This window comes from Blennius ocellaris, assembly GCF_963422515.1.
Source record: "Blennius ocellaris genome assembly, chromosome: 19".
Taxonomy (NCBI): Eukaryota; Metazoa; Chordata; class Actinopteri; order Blenniiformes; family Blenniidae; genus Blennius; species Blennius ocellaris.
Genome location: NC_137668.1, coordinates 8979485 through 8998697, shown reverse-complemented (window position 1 = coordinate 8998697; position 19213 = coordinate 8979485). Strand labels below are relative to the sequence as shown.

At 42.1% G+C, this 19213-nt stretch overlaps 1 protein-coding gene and 1 long non-coding RNA gene across 2 annotated transcripts in view; both read left to right on the top strand.

Annotated features, from left to right (window-relative positions):
* The window catches only part of LOC308143817, a 42452-nt gene extending 30229 nt beyond the window's left edge, over positions 1 to 12223 (top strand). The window contains exons 2-3 of the long non-coding RNA XR_013937033.1: positions 1373 to 1456; positions 12058 to 12223. This is a non-coding gene — a long non-coding RNA (uncharacterized lncRNA). The remainder of the gene's footprint in view (positions 1 to 1372; positions 1457 to 12057) is intronic.
* On the top strand, positions 12224 to 12874 carry rnf152 (ring finger protein 152; the record flags this gene model as incomplete). The annotated part of the gene is made up of 1 exon (XM_080514738.1): positions 12224 to 12874. One exon carries the CDS (start codon positions 12224 to 12226, stop codon positions 12872 to 12874), a length of 651 nt encoding a protein of 216 aa, XP_080370864.1.
* Positions 12875 to 19213: the final 6339 nt, after the last annotated feature.

The following is a 19213-nucleotide window of genomic DNA, read 5'->3' as shown; positions in this document are numbered from 1 at the left end:
CCTCCCTCCCTCCCTCCCTCCCTCCCTCCCTCCGCTGGTTTCGCTTCCTATCAGCAAGCGACAGCACTCGCTCCATCAGACCTGCACTCCCGCCACCGTTCAGGCCTCCGCGATCGGTTTAATTGGCATTTGAAATCGCGATTGCATTAAACGGAGAGGAGCTGTTATGCACGAGGTTTAGTGGAGGTTTCGACATGATCTGAGCTAATGGGGAGTCGGGAGGGAAATAATCCTCCGTTTAAAAACCCAGCGAGAGGAGTTAATGCATGAAGGTCAAACTCACTGCGGAGTGAGGTGTCGTAGGGGAGCTGAGTGGCTCTGAGTGAGGGTCGGCGACGTTTTTACACCATTAAATGATGCGATGACACATGTGGAGGAGGTGGGTCAGGGTGCCGTCCCCCCCCCCCCCCCCATGATCTACATATTCCCCTGTCAGATCGATTGTTTCTAACAGTCAAGATCAGTGTAGAATTTGGCCAACACGGCTGCCAACTTTGGCAGCACTGCTTATTTTTGGACGAATCATATATATTAAAATATACCATCTATGGCCACTGGATGTCACTATATGACAACAGAACACTGCTATAGTGCCATTTAACAAAAACTCCAACATTACCGTATATTCTGGATTATAAATCACATGTTTTTTTAATTGATTGACTTCTTATGTGACTTGTATTAAGAAGCGACTTACATTTCGAAATATAACTGGAGCTACCATTTATTACCACTGGATGTCACTGTATAGCAACAGAACAATGTTATTGTACCACTGAAAATCATCCAATATTACAGTATTTTACTGACATAAAAAGCAAACAGGTGAATGGTGGAATGGAAAAAACACGGAGAAACCTACAGAACCAGACTCAGAAGTGGAGATTTTCTGCTGTTCTGGTTGGAGGTTAGAGGATAGAGAGAAATAAATGGAAAGGACAGAGAGCAGCAAGCAACAAAGATTGTTATAAAGAAAAAAAAATTTTTTTTTTTAACAAACTATCGGAATGAAGCTCTGTCGTCATGCTTTAAATTACAAACTATATTTATGAACATACATTTTCCCCTGTTGGTAATGTGATTGACTGCTAAGCCAGAGCTTGTTTTTCTTTCTTTTCCAAAGACACGATTCATTCAGATGTACGAATCACCACTGGAGTCTATTTTATGTGGTGACTTTCTCTCAGGACTCTGAGAAGGACCGAGCACTGGCGAAGGCTACCAACATCTGTAAAATAAAAACTTTGCATGTTGTCTAGGCAGATTCCCTGATTAATATCCTGCAGTGTTTTTTTCTGGTGGGTCGTGGGTTTGACCCCGCTTCACATCTTCAGCTGTCATTGAGTTTGTCTCTTGTCTGTTTCCTCTTCAGACTCCCGTGTTTGCTGCCTCCGTGGTCCCACTACATTCAGTACTTTGGTGTCACAGCAGATCGAATCAGTTTGTTGCCGTCTGGGTGAGTTCATGTTTTATTGGGTCAGTTGTCTGTACTTTTTGTAGTCGTTATCATTCATTTCAAGCCACCTCTTGATTTAACGGTGGAAAGACACCAAAGAATGATACAAAGAAATGTTTATAGCATAGAAGTATACATTTACACGTGTGCTTTGAATATCTACCGGTTCATACGGCTTCTAACACACACTGAACGTTGTAACAAATATTTTGCTCAAACATTTTGATCAAAAAACTAAACGAGATCTACATAAATATGTCTGTATGAAAACACGTGAGTTTTCTAACAATACACCATTCGTGGTTTTTCTCGCATCAAGTTTTCCTTCAAATTTGCAGATTTCAAGGTGACAAATATCAAGTTTTTGTGACGAATGTAAGAGAATGTAATTTGCAAAAAAACTGCCTACACGATCTGTTGGAGAACATTTAGGCCCCGTTTACATTTTTCAAGTGAAAACAGAAAACCTTTGTTGTATTTTTGGGTTGTTTACATGACAATGGCGCTCGGGACTTGGTAGTTTTACAGCTTAGAGGCGGCCGGAATAGGAATCCAACTTCATCATCTGTCCACTTACGGCCCATTGTTAATGTATAATACGTGTGTGTGTGTGTGGTGTGTGTGTGTGTTTTTATTACACAAACAACCATTTTCTGCCATTGCTGTGTAAACAGACATAGGTTTCAAAATGTCGTCGTGGAAAAACAAATCTCTTCTAAATAAAAATGCACAAACATTTTCACTTGAAATGCCTTAAATCATAAACCCAAACACACATGTATGCATGTTACCAACTTTTAAACATTGACCTGAATTGCATGAAGTTTTCAGGGATGACTTGTCTTATCCAGGATGGTTCCATAGAATTTTGAGAGCGATTGAGTCAAAGGTCAAGGATACCAAAAGGTCAAACAAGTATATTCATCAGAACGTGGTCAGTTTGGATCTGATTGCTGTCCAAACAAATGCCAAAATTAGAAATTTTGATTCCCTATCCGCAGATGTACCCTGATTAGAGATTAGGGGGTCAAAGGTCGAGGGGGGGTCACACAGAAATTTTAATTTAATTTTCTGTGTCAAACAGTGATAACATGAAGTCATTCAAACAACCATGACCAATGATGGAAGGAGTGGAGTGGTGGATCGAATGAACTTGTAATCCATTGGTTTCCATGGTGACAAATGTGGCGTTGGCGACGGTGTGCACTCTGCCGAGTGTCTGTTCTAGTTTCTTTATGTGATCTTCTTCCTACGTTTTAATCAATGAAAAACACTGCATTTTTTTTTATCTGTCGTTCTCAGGAGTTTAGTTTTAAAAAAAAACTATATTTCATGGTTTCATGGTGGAGGATGTTAATAGTTTCACCCTCCACCTACTGTATCCGTTCTGTCACAAGTCCTGCCCAAAGCGATTCAATCATATTGAGAAAAGGCATCCCCCCGACCCCAATAATGCCTATTAATTCCATATATAGCTTTTAAAAGTGTATCTCGCAATCATTTTCAGTATCTTTAATACACATTTTTAATGCTTTTCCTCTTCTGAGTTTAAAACCAATAACAAGGAAGCACATGCTCAGATACAAATGTCACCAACTTTCATCATAATTAAGTCGTCAGAAATCATCAATTATCTGAAAAATATTCTTTTGCGCAGAGCTTATTCATGCTTTCCCCAGGCTTGCCAGATGTGCGAGTGTGCGAGATTAGTTTGTGGGGTCGAGGGTGTTTTGTTGGGGCATTTCATCGTAATTAACGTGTCAAAACTGCATCAAAGACACTGAGGTGTTGATGGCGACAAGGTGACACCGAACGGTTGGAGGGCAGCTCCTTCAATGCGGCACGCCGTCACTTCTACCACCTCCGGTGATTTTTTTTTTTTTCTTTTTTCTTTTACCCCCGCGACCTCGGAGCGCGAGCGCCGACAAAGCAGCAGCGATATGACAACGTCTGTCTCCGAGCGTCCCGCCAGATTTCCCGTCTGCGGTTCAAGCTGAGTGACAGACTCTTGAAAGCGTTCGCTCGCAGCGTCGCCATGAGTGCGGTGGATGCGCGAGTCGTGGAACAGAAGGCTGTTACGTGTGAAGAATGCCTAATGGAGTGTTTTTATCCCCCCCCCCCCGAACGTATACCTGCTGAGTGTCTTAAAGACTCAAGCTGGGCGTTTTTGAGCCCGTGTTGCCTGATGCTCGAGCACACAAACATCCATAAACGCCCACCAGCGCCTTCCTGCTGCGCCCGCTCGCCGAAGTGCGAATGAGCTCATAGTCGGTGGAGGGGAACGGGGGGAGGGGGGGGGGGGGGGGTCGGAGTGCGGTGGAAGATGTCCTCGCGCCGGGAACGACTCTTATTTACCACTTTCTCTCAGACAAACCCAGATGCCAGCAGTCAGTTGGCAGAGGAAAGTTCTCCACAGGCACCTGTGAAGTCCTTCACACTCTTCACCCACTCGTTCATAAAGTTTGTTCCTTGATATATGATTGACTGTTGTATTTCGCCTGAATATATCAAGTTGAAGGGGTATAATGAGGAATGACACAAAAAACCTTAAAACACAAGAGAAATCAGGATGTGAAATTTTTAAAAGTTGCAAGACGAACACAAACGCTGCAACATAAATTAGAAGGAAACAACACAGAAACAACTGTCAAAAACATGATTAAAGGAGTTTCCCGACACAAATATATAAGCTGCATCACAAATATATTGCAGGAGCTGCAGTGCAAATAAGAAAGTTACAACACAAATACAAAGTTTGCGAAACCCAAAAAGTTCAAACACAAACAAATCTGCAACAGGAATATAAGTCGAAACACAAATACAAAAGAGTTTTGACCAAAGTTTGTTGTGTTTTGTTCTTCTTCTGGGCCACCGCACTTCTGAGGGAATAAATCACATCATTTCCTGCCTTCAAAGTCCTGAGACACTTTGATTTTTGAGCCACATTGTGCTGGAGATCCATCTCTCTTATTTAGAAACTTTCTGAACTTCTTCATGAAGCCATTCAAACTGTCTACGGCCTCATTGTCCCGCAGTTAATAGTTTTTAATAAATCCTCATTTACATAGCTTCTGTAAGCAGCCCGGTTGCAGATTAGCTTAATTAAAAGTGTCGGCGCTGTTTGAAGATTTGGGCCGAGCTGCCACGCTCTCGCCTTTATCTGGCGCCTCCTGGATCTTTTATTTGAATCTTCAGATGGAGATCGAGCCGGCAGCTGGTGGAGTCGCGGCATTCATCTCTTTCATCTGCTTTGAAAGTGGCACAATCTCTCAGTGCGGGGGTGTCGTTCATCAAACATCAGCGAGGGCCATTGATTTATTTTGCCGATGAGGGTTTTCTTTGACTCCTCGTGACCTCCATGAGGATTGACGTGACGGTGCGTGCAGGTATGTCGGAGTAAATATTGTGCACAGGACTGCTGCTGAGAAGAAATGAGACCAAATGTTGCACACGAGTACATAATGACCAGAATCTGTCAAAAAAAAATAGACCATCGTTAACCACAAAGCAACCAAAACCCCCCCAAAAAACTTGGTGTACAGCCGAATTAATTTATCAGGACTAAAATAAGACATAGAAAAGAGAAATACGAGACTTTGGGTGACCACAAATATGCAAAAACATACAAAGTGAACAAAATCGTGACCAAAATCAGACAAAATAAAGCCAGAATTAACCAAAATAAATATATGAAAAAAGACAAAAAAAACACAGAAATCAATATAATTTGTTATTCAATGACCAAAATTGGACATCAAAAGTCACATAATGACCACAAAGTAATCAAAACTAAACAAAAATACCATAAAAAAAAAAAAAAAAAAACATGTCTCAAATAAAATCTGGAAAAGTTGCAAAAGATAAATAAAGAATCAAAAATAAATGCAAAATGGACATGTACTGACCAAAATAACAAAAAATCACAGAAATAACAACTGAAAATTGCAGCAAATGATGACCAAAGAGACAAAAAAAAGTCAAACAGCAAAACTCCACCAAACACCAAAAAGAGATTCAGAGACCACAAATGGATGAAAGTGAGAAAAAACAGTGTTCGATGAATTAAGTCAACGACATCCAAAACACTGAATTAAGCACAAAAGGATGATGAGGTGACAAACTAAACCTACATCAAATCAGCAGACTTTTTTTATATATATATATAAAGGTACATTTTTAACTCCGCTCACTTTTAATAATAGAGTCGAGGTGACAGAATTCCCAACAATGAGAATCTTTTATTCAGGATTTCCCATCATTTATTCACGTTCGTCAGGAGTTTCGTGCTGAAAAAGCAGAATCTGAGCTCTGATTGGTTCAAAGTTTTGTCTGCTGCACACATCTGCGTGCAGTGGAAGCGCAGTCTGCTGAGGTGGAAATGAACAGCCGTGATTACGGCGGTAAAGTCGGAGTCGGTTCTACCTGCACGTCTGCAAACTCGTTTTTTTCAGGCTCCTGGAAAAATATCGGCTGGAAGTCAAGTGTTGCTGTTGGAGGGCAGAGACGAGCACCGCTGGGTGGGCGGCGTCCCTCCCCGTGGCACTCGGCCAGATCCGTGCTGCTGGTGGGTGTGGATGTGGTGGTGATGATGATGGAGGAGGATGAGGATGATGAGGGTGTGGGGAGGGGGGGGGGGCCTTCATCCAGCAGTGGCTCCGCCGGCTCTGACGCTCACTGGATCCTCGAGCTGGAAATTGCCATAATGTGTCGTGCAGTGGTCGACTGCACAGGATTCTATTAGAGGCTCCATCTGCTGTGCACCCGCACGCACACACACACACTGACACACGGACACACACACACACGTGTGTGCACACTATTACACATGCAACCTTGCAAACAAGCAGACACAAGCACACACTATCACAAGACACAAATCCAGATCCTTTGCTTAAGTTTTATTTTTTTGATATACTTTTGATTGCAGACTCTCTTATCGTCGCTGTGTTCAGCCTCTTTCTGGGATTTTGTGTATTTGAAGACAAAGGGAGTTTTTTTACGTTCTTTGACCCTTCGTGGTTTTCGTCGGTTCAGAAGGACTCGGATTTTCTCTGTCTCTTGCTCTCTGACACACGCGCACGCACGCACACGCAAAAACATATATGTGAATTTCAGAGTGAATCATTTCTCAAGGACGGGCTACTCTTTGTCCTTCTCGCCTGTGCAGTTAACATGAAGTGTGCATGAAAAATGAGCTGCAGTTGAAGTTAATTGAAGTGTTCTCATTATCACACACACACACACACTGCCGCGGTGCCTTTTGACCTCCGCGCCTCCTTCATCACTACTTTATCCGTTAAATGTACTCGATGGCAGACGTGTTGACTCTCGTCCAAACTTCTCACGCGTGGGCGAAAGAAATTGACACCAGCTTCATGCTAATGCTAGCTCAGCACGCTGCCCACAGCGGAGGAGACCGCAGTACACTGAGCGTGCTCGTTTGTACAGTAATCGCTTGTGTTGCTGCACAGATCTCATGGATCAGAAGGCAGCAAAATTAACATCTAATTAAAAAGTGACACAGTATTTCTATCGTCTGAAGGGTAGAACTGCCAGGAAAAAGCCAAAGCATGCAAAGTGTGCGTGCTTTGCTTCGTTTATGCTGCTCCACTGTAGCGAAGGGCACATCGGCAACAATATTGATACTTCCGATCGATTCCCATCTTAAAATTAGAAAAGTTATCTGTGTAGTTGCTATAATTAGTTAATCTTCATACTACCAATACTGTGTAAATGCAAAAGCTCACGATCATCATGTTTAAAACTGAGATAAAAAGTACGAAATGTAATGTTGTCGTTTTAATAGCTTTAATTTAGCTTAAATTTTTTAACACAGAAGCTTGGCGTTATCTTGAGACATTAAGCTGTTGGACTGTCGGCGCAGTAGTTTTGCACTGTAGTATTACTATTACTTCTGTATCAGTGATAGCGGCTATGGTGCTGCTTGTTATCAGATAAAGGAAATCGGTGGTATCGCACACTACTACTTTCCCGTTGTGCCACACGAGTGTCTGTTAACTTGACTGCCAATCGTTTTCTAAATGCAGATGGGTCCGTTACCATGTAACTGCTGGAAATGGTCCCATCACAGATGGAGCCTCTCAATGTTTGTGGAGGCACAGCAGAGTCACAGCGAGGACTTGAGACCATTTCCACACGAGGCATCGAGTTCCCAGGTCAGTCCTTTTCCTCGATGATATGACCTCCCGGGAACAGCTCATGGACGTTCCTTCATATTTGGTGTACTTGGTGCACTCGGTGTGATCTTGTTAGATATCGTGAGCAGAAATGCAAAAGTTACTCTGAGCCCTCTTATTGTTAATGGAATATCTCAGTAATCTCTTGCCGTGAAGCCACTAAATTCTCTTGAAAACGGGGTAAAATGCAAAAAAAATTCTGAAACGCTGCGACTGTGCATGCGAACCACAGCCAAAGTCGATAGTTTTGCACGTACCCGTGTGGTACATATGTGGTCTGTTTATTTAGATGAATTTCCTTCACAGCAGCCATTAAATCTTGCACGAGGACATTCAAGCGGCGTCCAAACCTCCATATCTGCCGCTGTTACGTCATCGCCTCGGTGACGTTTCGCTGATTCAACCCGCCGGAGGGATGGCGGTCTCTTCGCCTGCGCTGCTTCAAGCCACTTTATTATGTCGGCCATGTCTGTTCTGGTGGAGCAGTGTGTAAGTCAGTGTGTGTGTGTGTGTGTGTGGTTATTTTTAACTTGAGTGCACTTTCTCCTCGACCGATTGTGTGCGTAGGACCTGAGGGGATGTGTGCTGCCCCCCCCGCCCCACTTCCTCCTCGTGAGTTGCGTCGAGAGGACCACGGGCGTGTTTGGGACGGAGACCGCCTGTCGGTCACTCTCCATCGTTACTAACCGAGACGCACAAGAAACGTGCCGTTTGGCTGAAGTATGACTAAAACCTCCCCGTTTCCTGGCCCTGAACCCTTTCCTGGGACGCTCCGGCGCATAGGTGTGAGGGAAAGTTGGTCAGGGCAGGCGAAGCCTCGGTGTGACCGATTAATCACTCAGTTAATCCACAGCCGTGATTCCTCGCCGTCGTGTCTTCACCATGCAGTGCTACTCCTTCACAGACGCCACACAGCGGTTTTCATTGTTATCTCAGATGATCTGAGTGAATTGAAACAGCAGCTTAACTATGATGCAAAACATTCATTATTACACTTTTTTTGTAAGATAACATTTTCTTTTTTGGGGGGGAATTTGTTAGATTACAGCATTGCTAGCTATATATAGCATAGCAATTTTATGTTTAATTTTGATATTGTTCCTTTTTTGGAGGATCAATTGGAACAAGACATAAGCTAATGAGAACAAGGTAGGTCGGTAGATCTGTCGGTAGGTAGGTACGTAGGTCAGTATGTAAATAGGTGAGTTTTAGGATAGGCAGGTCGGAAACGGTAGGGGTACTGTATACATGAAGGTAGTTATTTAGATAATGGGTAGATGGATTGGTCTGTACTAAAGTAGACAGATTGGTAGGCAGATAAACAGATCTATAGACGAGTAGACAGATTTTTACGTGGGAAAATGTAAAGTAGATATGGAGGTAGGTCGGCGATACGTATGTACGATATGTACATCTATGTGTAAATATGTAGATAGGTGGATAGGAAGATAGGTGGATAGGTAGGGAGGTAAGTATATACAAAGCGTTGCTTCATTAAATTCTGCAGGTTTTTGGAATGAGGTTTTTAATCAGCCTTTGAGCACAGCACAAAGTGTGACTTTGTGTGAACCCAAAAGTGCACCTTTTTTTGATATTCTGCAGCTTTCTTTCCATCCTTGACATGTAGGAAACGTGTGAAAAGGAGCCGACGGGAGTGGGGGAAAGTGAAAAGTATGAAGAATTGATGTAAAGTAGAAGAGGAAGAAGCTTTTCTGTCAGAAGAGGGAGACAAGAGGGAGAGCAGTTGGCTGTATGGGAATATTGAGCCACAAAGCATTTATGTCAGATCAAAGCTAATCCTTATCTTTGGGAGAAGGATTCAGTAATACCCCGGGCTGTCTCACCCCCTCAAGGGCAGGTCTGTGCCTCCCGTCTCCCTCAGCTCGTCTTCCTCGCTTCTCCGTGCAGCTTGTGGGATTTCTCTGCACCCTTTTTTTTTTCCACGACTTTCACTTGGCGTGGAGAAACTAGGTCAGTCGGGGTGTTCGGAGGGGTGAGGGTGTGTGGGGTGTGTGTGTGTGTGTGTGGGGGGGGGGGGGGTTACGGATTGGAGTGTTTTGCCTCAGGGGGCTGCTTCACGAGGCAGGGGAAGGAGACGCAGAAGATGCTGCAGATGATGCTGACGAGAGCGGATCGACTTGACGGGTTAATGAGGGTTTCACTCGCTGTGCTGAAGAGTGTGAAAGACTGAGAAAACCTGGTAATCATCAGTGCTACGACTTACCACTACTTTTGGCAGGAACCGGGCCCTGGTTACTGGGCTTACTCTGAGCATGGGCAATGTCTTGACTTGTCAGACAGAGAGGGAACGGTTTCAAAAAGTTTCACATTGGAAGCCATTTTCAAAAGGTTGTGTTTTCAGTGGCTCCGAGCACCGTTGTCATGTGAACAGACACCCATTGTGCAACAACGGTTTTTCATTTTCACTTGAAAACGTGGAAACGGGACCTCGGTTATTTATGTTGCTGCCTTTTTTGGTCAATCTTTCTAGTACCACCAACATCCAGAATTTAGAGGATCTTCCTCCCACAAAGCTGAGATAACGGTGCTCCACCCAGTGCTAACTGCTCAGCTCACGTGTAACAGCAACTCTCCTATCAGGAAGACAGGAAACCCTGAGGAATACTTGACTAGTTACATTTTGTTGCAGCAACTTTGTAAAATAGCTGCGCTACACTTGAAAGAAATAACAATCAAAGTAATCAATTACTAAATACAAGTAACTTTGAGCTGATAAGCAACACGGGGTATGTTCTGGCCTTATCTTGTGTGAACACCTCCGGACCTCTCCAGATGTAACCGTGCAGTTTGACTCGTTTAGCCGCGGTTTATTAGCAGTTTCTATAAAAGTGATATTTAATCCTCAACTTTCACTTTTCTATCACGGCCCAAATGAAGCGAGCTCAGTCCAGCCTCTGCTCCCAGCATACTCGGCAGGAGCTCGCTCTTATCTGTCAATGCCACCTCGGCGTCCCCACGGGGCGCCACGACAACTTTAATTGCCTGAGATCCTGTTTTTGATAAGAGACCGATATGTACGGTGCTGCAGAGCAATCAGTGGTCACCTTTTCCTATTTTTGCCACCACTTTATCCTCCATCCCTCCTCCTCCTCCTCCTCCTCCTCCTCCTCTTCTTCCTCCTCCTCCTACTCCTCCATCTGTCTCGCTCTTCACTCTCGCCGTCTACCCACGGTTGTGCCCGGAGGTACGGCGGCTCTGTCGACATGGCAGCAGTAGAGAAAGTGAAAGAAAGTTAAAAAAAAAAAAAAAATCGTAGTCTCTCTTTTCCTCAGCAGTTTTCACACTTGACGATTTCGACAAAGAATAAAGCCCCTGTTTGGTATTCATTGTTTTCGTGGTGCTATTTTGACAGAGTTTAATCATCTGTAAAAGCAAACTATCACAGCTTCTGCATGGATTAACACGGTATACGCGATTATGCAGGGACGGAGGAGGAGGTAGAAAATGTTTATTGAGGAAACGGAAGAATTAGCTCTACTTGGCACATACAGAGGCAAGGGGGGTGTTCTGAACCTGTCCGTGCTGCATTCAGGCGTCTACACACGTGTGCAATAAAGTAAAATATAGTATTTGCGGAGTGATAACAAACCTCAAATGCTAAAGGTGGCCTTTTGTAGCTGAGGAACAGGTCCTTGTTTTTCAGTAGGAGGACTTGGAAAAAGTCATGCACATAATAATTAGCTTGAGGCAGAATCAGGTCACACTTTCCCATCCTGATTACAACTGGTTCAAAAATATTGCTGCCTTTTTTAAAGCAGTACATGACCTATTCCACCTGTCTCAATGTCTCTGCACTGATGTCCAATTAAATCTATGGTCCATTAAGGAAACATGTTTTATATGGAATTATATGGAATCTGGAATTCTCTTTAATTGTAACCATTAATTTTAGTGGTTTTTTAGCTGTTCTTGCTGTTTCATTTGTTTCAGTAGTTTTTGTTCAAATCTTTGGCTATCTTTGGAAGATTCAGCTCTCGTATAGCTATTTTAGCCTCTTTTTTTGTTTTTGCTGTTTTAGCCGTTTTGATTGCGTTAATAGATTTTGCCGTATCTATTACTGTCTGCTGTTTTAGTTGTGCTTTGTTGTTTGAGTTAATTTTGTTATTTTAGCGGGTTTAGCTAACTGAATTGTTTTTACCATTTTAGCTGAAGTTATTACACCTTTTTTCCTGTTTCTTACTACATTATCATGTATAAGACTTTACCTTTGCCTCTCTCATGCTGTCTTAAATTTTGTTTGTCATTCAGTTCTTTTCTGTCTTTACTGTCTTAACTGTTCCAGACAGATGTTCCCCAAACAGATTGTTGATGAAACGATGGAAAAGAGAATCTGAAAGATGCGTCCCCGTAACAGTGCTCTTCATTGTCCTTCTTCTGTTGCAGATGAAGGGCCATGTTGCCACCAAAGGGTTGTGACCTCACTGAGAAGTCGACGGCAGACCCTGCAGCATCCTTTGGTCTTACTTTCATAACCTTCATCGGAGCAGCGCGACGTTTCCTCTAGACCTGTTTGATTTAACCGCTGTTGACTGCCAGTGACTTTTTAAAGATGGAGACTCTTTCCCAGGACTCACTTCTGGAGTGTCAGATCTGCTTCAACTATTACAGTCCCCGGCGGCGGCCCAAGCTCCTGGATTGCCGGCACACGTGTTGCTCGGTGTGTTTGACCCAAATGCGCAGCAGCCAGAAGGAGATCCGTTGCCCCTGGTGCCGCGGCGTCACCAAACTGCCCCCCGGCCTGTCTGTCTCCCAGCTCCCGGATGACCCGGACATCATCACTGTCATCGCCATCCCCCACACCTCTGAGCACACGCCTGTCTTCATCCGCCTCCCCAGCAATGGCTGCTACATGCTGCCGCTGCCTCTTGCCAAGGACCGGGCAATGGGGCTTCCGGGCGAGCTTGGGTGTCGCTTCCTGCCCGGCGCCCAGCAGAAAGGAGTGACGGTGGTGACCGTGCCCGAGCAGCAGCCTCTGGGCCTGGCCATGGGTCTCGACGGGATGGGGATAGGGATGGGGCTGGAGGGTGGCGAGGGGGAGAGCAGGGTCAGCGGCCCCGTGGGAGGAGGGGGGAAGGGCTCCACGTGGTCCGGTGTGTGCACGGTGCTCCTGGTGGCGTGCGTGCTCCTCTTCCTCCTCGGCATTGTCCTGCACAACATGTCCTGCATCTCCAAACGCTTCACTGTCATCTCCTGCGGCTGAGAACGGCCGCCGGGACCACCACGGACCTCTCCCTGGATCTCTCAACCGCTCCTCGACGCCCCATCTGCCCTGCTCAAGGGAACTGCAGAGCGATGTGGAGAGACATGGTTGGCGAGGACAAGGGTAGGAAGGAGATCCATGAACTCCCATTTTTATCTTTGGAATTAAAACCACCACAAATCTCTCTGCTGGTCTCCCATCATCCTCCATTTCCTCCATCCCCCCCCCGCCCCGAAAGAACGCTTCAGGAATCAGCTCAGATCTGACGGACCTTTTTAGTCTGTGGTTCGTAGAAGTTCATCAGTTGTCGTAGTGTTGTATAGTGAGTGCAGGTTCCTCCTAGCTGGTGCAGGGGTGCGTAGGGTCGGGACTTAATGACCCTCCATCCTCTGATGCTGCAGGAATTTAACGTCCAAGGACCCACGTCTCAACAATCCCAGGAACTCAAAGTTGACCCCTTTCTTAACTTTTCTGTTTTTGTATTCATACAACCTATTCAGAATGAAGTGGTTAGAGATATTTAAGGGGAATACAAACACAGCTGGAATACACACTGGTAGAAGTTGCTTAATGGAAGACTAAATGGAATTTCAATTCATTTCAATTCAACTTTATTTATATAGCACCAAATACAACACGGTCATAATGATCCGATTAAGTTAAATTGTATGGATAGTATGGATTTGCTATTTCTGGTTTTATATTTGTTTTGATAAAAAATATCTTTGTATTTTGGCCAGTTGGTTAGATCAAAGTTTTTCAGGAAACTTTTCAAGGTTGTAGTTTTCTGTAATTCTAAAACACAGCGTGATGAGCTGATTCCAAAAAAAATAGGGCCTGAATTACTTACAATTTAGGTGCAAGATACAAAACTTTGTTTGCCTTGGAATAACACCTGAATCAGAAGATCGATCACCTTTTATCTGTGCACTTTCTAGTGGCAGTGGATAAGTGGTTAAAAAGCCGGCATTTTTTTAAGGTTTAAAAGAAATTGAGAAAGTCTAATTTTCTTATTCCTATTCTTAGCAAACACAGAGTACCAGCGTTAAAATGTCTCCCCTCAATTCTCAACATCTTTTTTATTCTAAGAGCTGTTTTGGTATTTCAGATCATCTTCTGGGTTTATATCAATACTTTCTAGTTTGCAAGCTGGCGTGTGCCTCTACATGAATTACATAAAAATACGATCAAGACATGTTGACTCTTTGAATGGAACAATGTGGCTTAACAAGTATTAGTATTTATTAAACAGTCTAAATGGGGTTATTTCTTTTGCATTTATATTTTTGGGGAAATTAGTAGAAGAAAACTAAACATAATATAGAGCTTTACTTGATATTTTATTTTTATTTAACTTTTTCCTCATTGTTTACAAGCACAGAAACCTTGTTGGGAAGGTTAGGAACGTTCTTAGAAACTGAAACGAGCTAAAGATTATTTGAGCACTTTATATATGCTGCTAATTAGGAATTCAAATGAGGGTTCGCCATTATGTCGATATTCTTTATGCCTAGCAGGCTCGCTTCATCCTGACCCTTAATGTAAATCCTGCCAAAAATGCTCATGAATGTTAAATTTGTCCAGTAAGAAACACATGAGATAAACATGTTTTTCTATAAACTCAAGAGAGATTTTAAAGGTTGAACAAGATGCAGACGATGGTACAGTTTGAAAGAGAGTTGCATGTTACATGCTATCCCTCATATTCTGAATAAACTTATACTTTTTCCCTTTACTGTTGATTTCTGAGGATTATAGAATAAATAAAGGCTTACATGTAATATGTGTATATTTTTGAGTTTTGTTGAGGTTTTCCTTTATTCCGTTTGGAAGTTAGCAAACTATTTAGCGCCACTAAAATGGACATGTTTACTATCTATGAGGGTATGTGAAGTTAAAACACGTTGCAACTGATAAAGCTCAGTGTTGCAGCTGTTAGAAAATGATATTCGACACCCTAAACACAACAAAGGTTTTGCGTATTCACTTGAAAACCTTGTGTAAAAGGAGCCGAGGCTAAAGCCTTAAATTAATGCACAGATATGAGGATGATATTGATCTTCGCAGTTCAACAGCAAGAAAGCCAACGCGCCAAAATGCCAGGATATTTGTTTCAGTAGAAATGATGCAGGAGTTGTTTTTCCTGCTACTTTTACACCAGTTTAGCATTTTCCTTCCCACAGACACTTTTCATCGAACTCGCTTCACCCCGCCTTGCTTCAAACCACCATCCTGCGATTCCGCCCGTGGCCCTGAAACACATACACACATGCACGTGCACACACACACTATCGACTTCTCATCTTAATACCTTCTTTAATTCAGAAATGCTGGATACGTCGGCGCGGTCGTGCGTGTGTGTGCGTGAGTGATGGGTCAGTGTCGGGTCAGGAGTGGGCGGTTGCTGCAGGGTTCCTGTTAATGAACACTCCATCGATTTATTTGCTTTTGAATATCCTTCCGCAGAAATGAAACTTTCTCTCTTTGTTCCCCCCCCACACACACTTTTTTTATGTTGAGGCAAGCAATTAAGTCATTTTTTTATTTTTTTTTATCACAGTGAAAAGGCGACGTGTACAGTACATACAAACAGGGTGAACTCTTTTTGTACAGTGGACTTGTTATGTACAGAATGATTGTAAGTCTTTTTTTCTTCCTCGTGATTTCGTTGTGTTCTACTCTGTTGGTTAGAGAGGTTTTTAAATAATTCAGCGCACCTTTGGGCACTCAAAGTTGACATGACATACCAATGATTTTTCTTTTTTTTTTTTGCACACAAAGAATATGATGGCCCAAAATAGATATATGTTAAAACACAAATGCGCACTTGTTTACTTTATTATAATTTCTACAGTTATTTAATGCAGTCAAGCAATGAATGACCCAGAAACGTGACAAAAATATGAGATTTAATGTATCGTCATTTTTTTTCTTTTGCTCCCATTTGGTCCTTTAAAGTCTGTTTGTATTGTAGACGCATTGACTTAAGTTTAACTGATCCAGTTCGTGCGCTGCATGCTGCTAGCTGGTTGCTATGAAACTGTAGCTGAAAAGGCCTTTTTGAAGTTGGGTGTAGCTTTGTTGAAAGTTGAAATATTTTTAGCTCTGAGCTCAGTGCTCTGTAGGCTTAAAAAAAAAGAAAAGAAACTGCTTCTAATTTCTCAGCACTTGAGGCTGAAGTGGTTTCCTGGCACAACTTCCTTCTATTATCCGAGATAAATCTAGGATAATGCCATTGCCAGGTAAAATAAAATGGAAAATCGCTGATGTTTCTCAACATTATTAGGAATTAGAAATGAATGTACGAGTTGTTCTCTAACATTTATTAACACCTAAAGTAATGACCAAGTCCCTATTTGACAGTGTTACAACATTTTCCATTTAAATTCAACCAAAGTATCCCACATTGGATTTGACACCTTCAAAAGGTTTTGGCTGTCCTTTGACTTGGTTCCCAACATGAGGTCCGGCACCGCCTTTGAGGGCCGCCAGAAATAAGTAAGGAGGAATAAGCAAGGAGTTTAATCAAATTTGGTTTGCATGTGTTAAATTAAATATAGTGGCAGAAATTTTGAAGCGAGAGCACATAGTAAAAATGTCCTGTTGCTTTTATTTATCCTCTTTCGCTGTTGAGAGTGAGTGGGGTCTCCAGACTCGCTCAGAGGCAAGCGAATGGGTCTACACTTTAAATTATTAATAACATTTATTTTAATATAATTTACAAAAAAAAACCTTTAAGTTTTTCAAAAGTTATCTCCATTCCAAAAATGGAGCTGCATTTCTTCATTTGACATTTAGTTGTGTTTCCACCGAGGGAATCACCTCCAAAAGACAAATATTGAACAATTAATGTTCGGTACACAATGCTGGGTCTTAAGTGAATGTATGAGTGACCAGATTCAATTTATATTTTTATGGTTTTCATTTTGCAAGCTTTCCTTCCCACATTGAATGAGAAAAAAAAAAAAAAGTAAGAAATTATCATTTTATTCATGCCAATTCTACAAATCTACTAAATGCCACAAACTTGGGGTAAATGAGTCAATTTCTGCCACCTCTCGTTTCTGTTAGCTGTTAGCATCACCACACAAACACTTCGACTTCTATGTCACAGTTCATTAGCTTGAGGAGAGATCAGAAAACATATAATCCTCTAACTAAAATAATGTCATCAGTTGTATCGCATTCTGGTTTCACAGTTCACATATATATATATATATATATATATATATATATATATATATATATATATATATATATATATATATATATATATATATATAAATGGGCTCATAAAGAACAATAGATTCAGTTGATGTTGCAACTTAAAACTCACTTTATTGAAGTTGAGGTGTAAATATCAGGCCGAAATATGTCAAAAACTAAACAAAAGAAATCAAAATTCCCATCATGGTCTTCAGTTGGTACCAAGATACACAATCTAAGCGTCCCATGCATTTCATTTACTTTCATTGCTGTTACATCATCTAAATTGCTTAATGTTCTACCGAGCACAATGGAAACAAAGTTTCCATTCAGTACAAGACAAGAGGATGGGTATGTATGTGTGTTTTACGATTTTTCTTTCTCACTATGAGGATTTTTGAGATTGTATTGGCCTGACTGTCGTGAAAATGATCTGTTATTTGGAAGAAAGCACTAAAAATGCTGTTAAACACAAAACAAAGGCATGAAAGAAAATCTCTTTTAGACCTAATGACATTCAGCCTACGATTCTTTTTTCACATATCCTGATGAGCGGGAAAAAAAAAAAAACTGTTTTAGAATCTCCCTGTTGTCTCTATTCATTGTTTTACGAATCAAAAACCGCTCTGTATGACATTTAAAAATATTTTTTCCTGTCTCGTTTGTTTGTTTGTTGTTTTGGGTTTTTTTTTACACAAAATTAAAGAGAAGCGTAAAGGGAGGCTTGTCGTTTCTGTGCCTGTGTGTCTGTAAAAATGCTGTGAAGTTCCTGTTGTAGATTCCTTCTTGTGTCGGCTCCCGACGACACGAAGCAGCAGTTGTTTCTAGTGAACTATTAAAGCAAACGCTCTGAATCCGAACAAAGGACTCCGGCAGTCTTCATTTTTAGTCATTATCACCATTTCCCCACTATTAAATGTCTTAATTCTGAAAGATAAAAACAGCATGAAAAGATAAAGCAAAAGCTCCCTCCCTGTAGCTTCGCGTATCGAACTTGCAGATTTCACAGTTGAGTGGACGAGCGCTGCCTCTGTTTACCCTCAGGAACCTTTTTTCTCCTCAAATATTTATTGATAGAGTGTCACGGAGGTAATTAACGCTCTCCGGGGGCCAATTGCAGCCAGTATTGCTGCAACAAAACACCTCTATTCCTCACAGGCAGCAGCCGTTGCTAATGATGGCCGCCCTCCCTCCAGACTGCTCAGCCTCAGCCGGCTCAGTGCTTTATTTCTACGACCTCGGAAGGTCTTTATTTATGGGCGCGCTAGTTATTCTTAAGACAACATCGACGTCATGGCGGTGAGGGGTTTGTAAAAGGTCCGTACCCATTTAACTGCTAATTTACATGCTCTCATGTCGTAATAAGGAATATAATTTGCTTTTAATGTTTGTCTGTCACACCCAGTGCACCGATACATGGTCAGTGTATTAATCATTATGTGATCAGTGGACCAGCTTTTATTGTTCCGCTGGGCCGGTGTGTCGCGCTACAATATATATAAAAAAAACAAACAATGGAAGAGAGTGAACGTGTTAAGTTTTAGCAGGAAGTTTTTAGAAAGTCTGTATTTGTCATATGACTTATTTTATTTGCGTTGTAACTTTTGTATTTATATTGCAGCTTTTCTTTGTTTTGTCGCTTTTGTGTCTGTGTTAAGCCATTTCTGCTCGCAATGCCGTTTTTGTATTTGTGTTGTAGTTCTTTTTACATTGTGGTGCCACTGTGTAGGACGTGTCATCAGGCTAAACTATAGCTAAAAGATTTTTGCAGATATTTCTGACAGCTCTCACTCATATCCCACACTTCCCATCATATGAGTCGAAACAGACATACTGGTGCATCCAGACACTCCCTGAATCTACCCGGTGATTATCATGCACACACGAACATGGTCTGCTATAAATGCAGACTGCGAACTCGCAGTTTTCAGAAGCGAAATAAATCAATATCCCTTATTTCCATGTATCTACTAAATTCAGTAATCTGTGCCCATATTTAAAATGTATTAAGTGCCTATTCATTTTTAAATGATATAAGATTGACTTGAATGTATTAATATTTCACCCTAATTAGTCATGTAAAGCAGATATTCACAGACGTTTCCTGATCCTCACCTGCATGGTTGCTGGTTT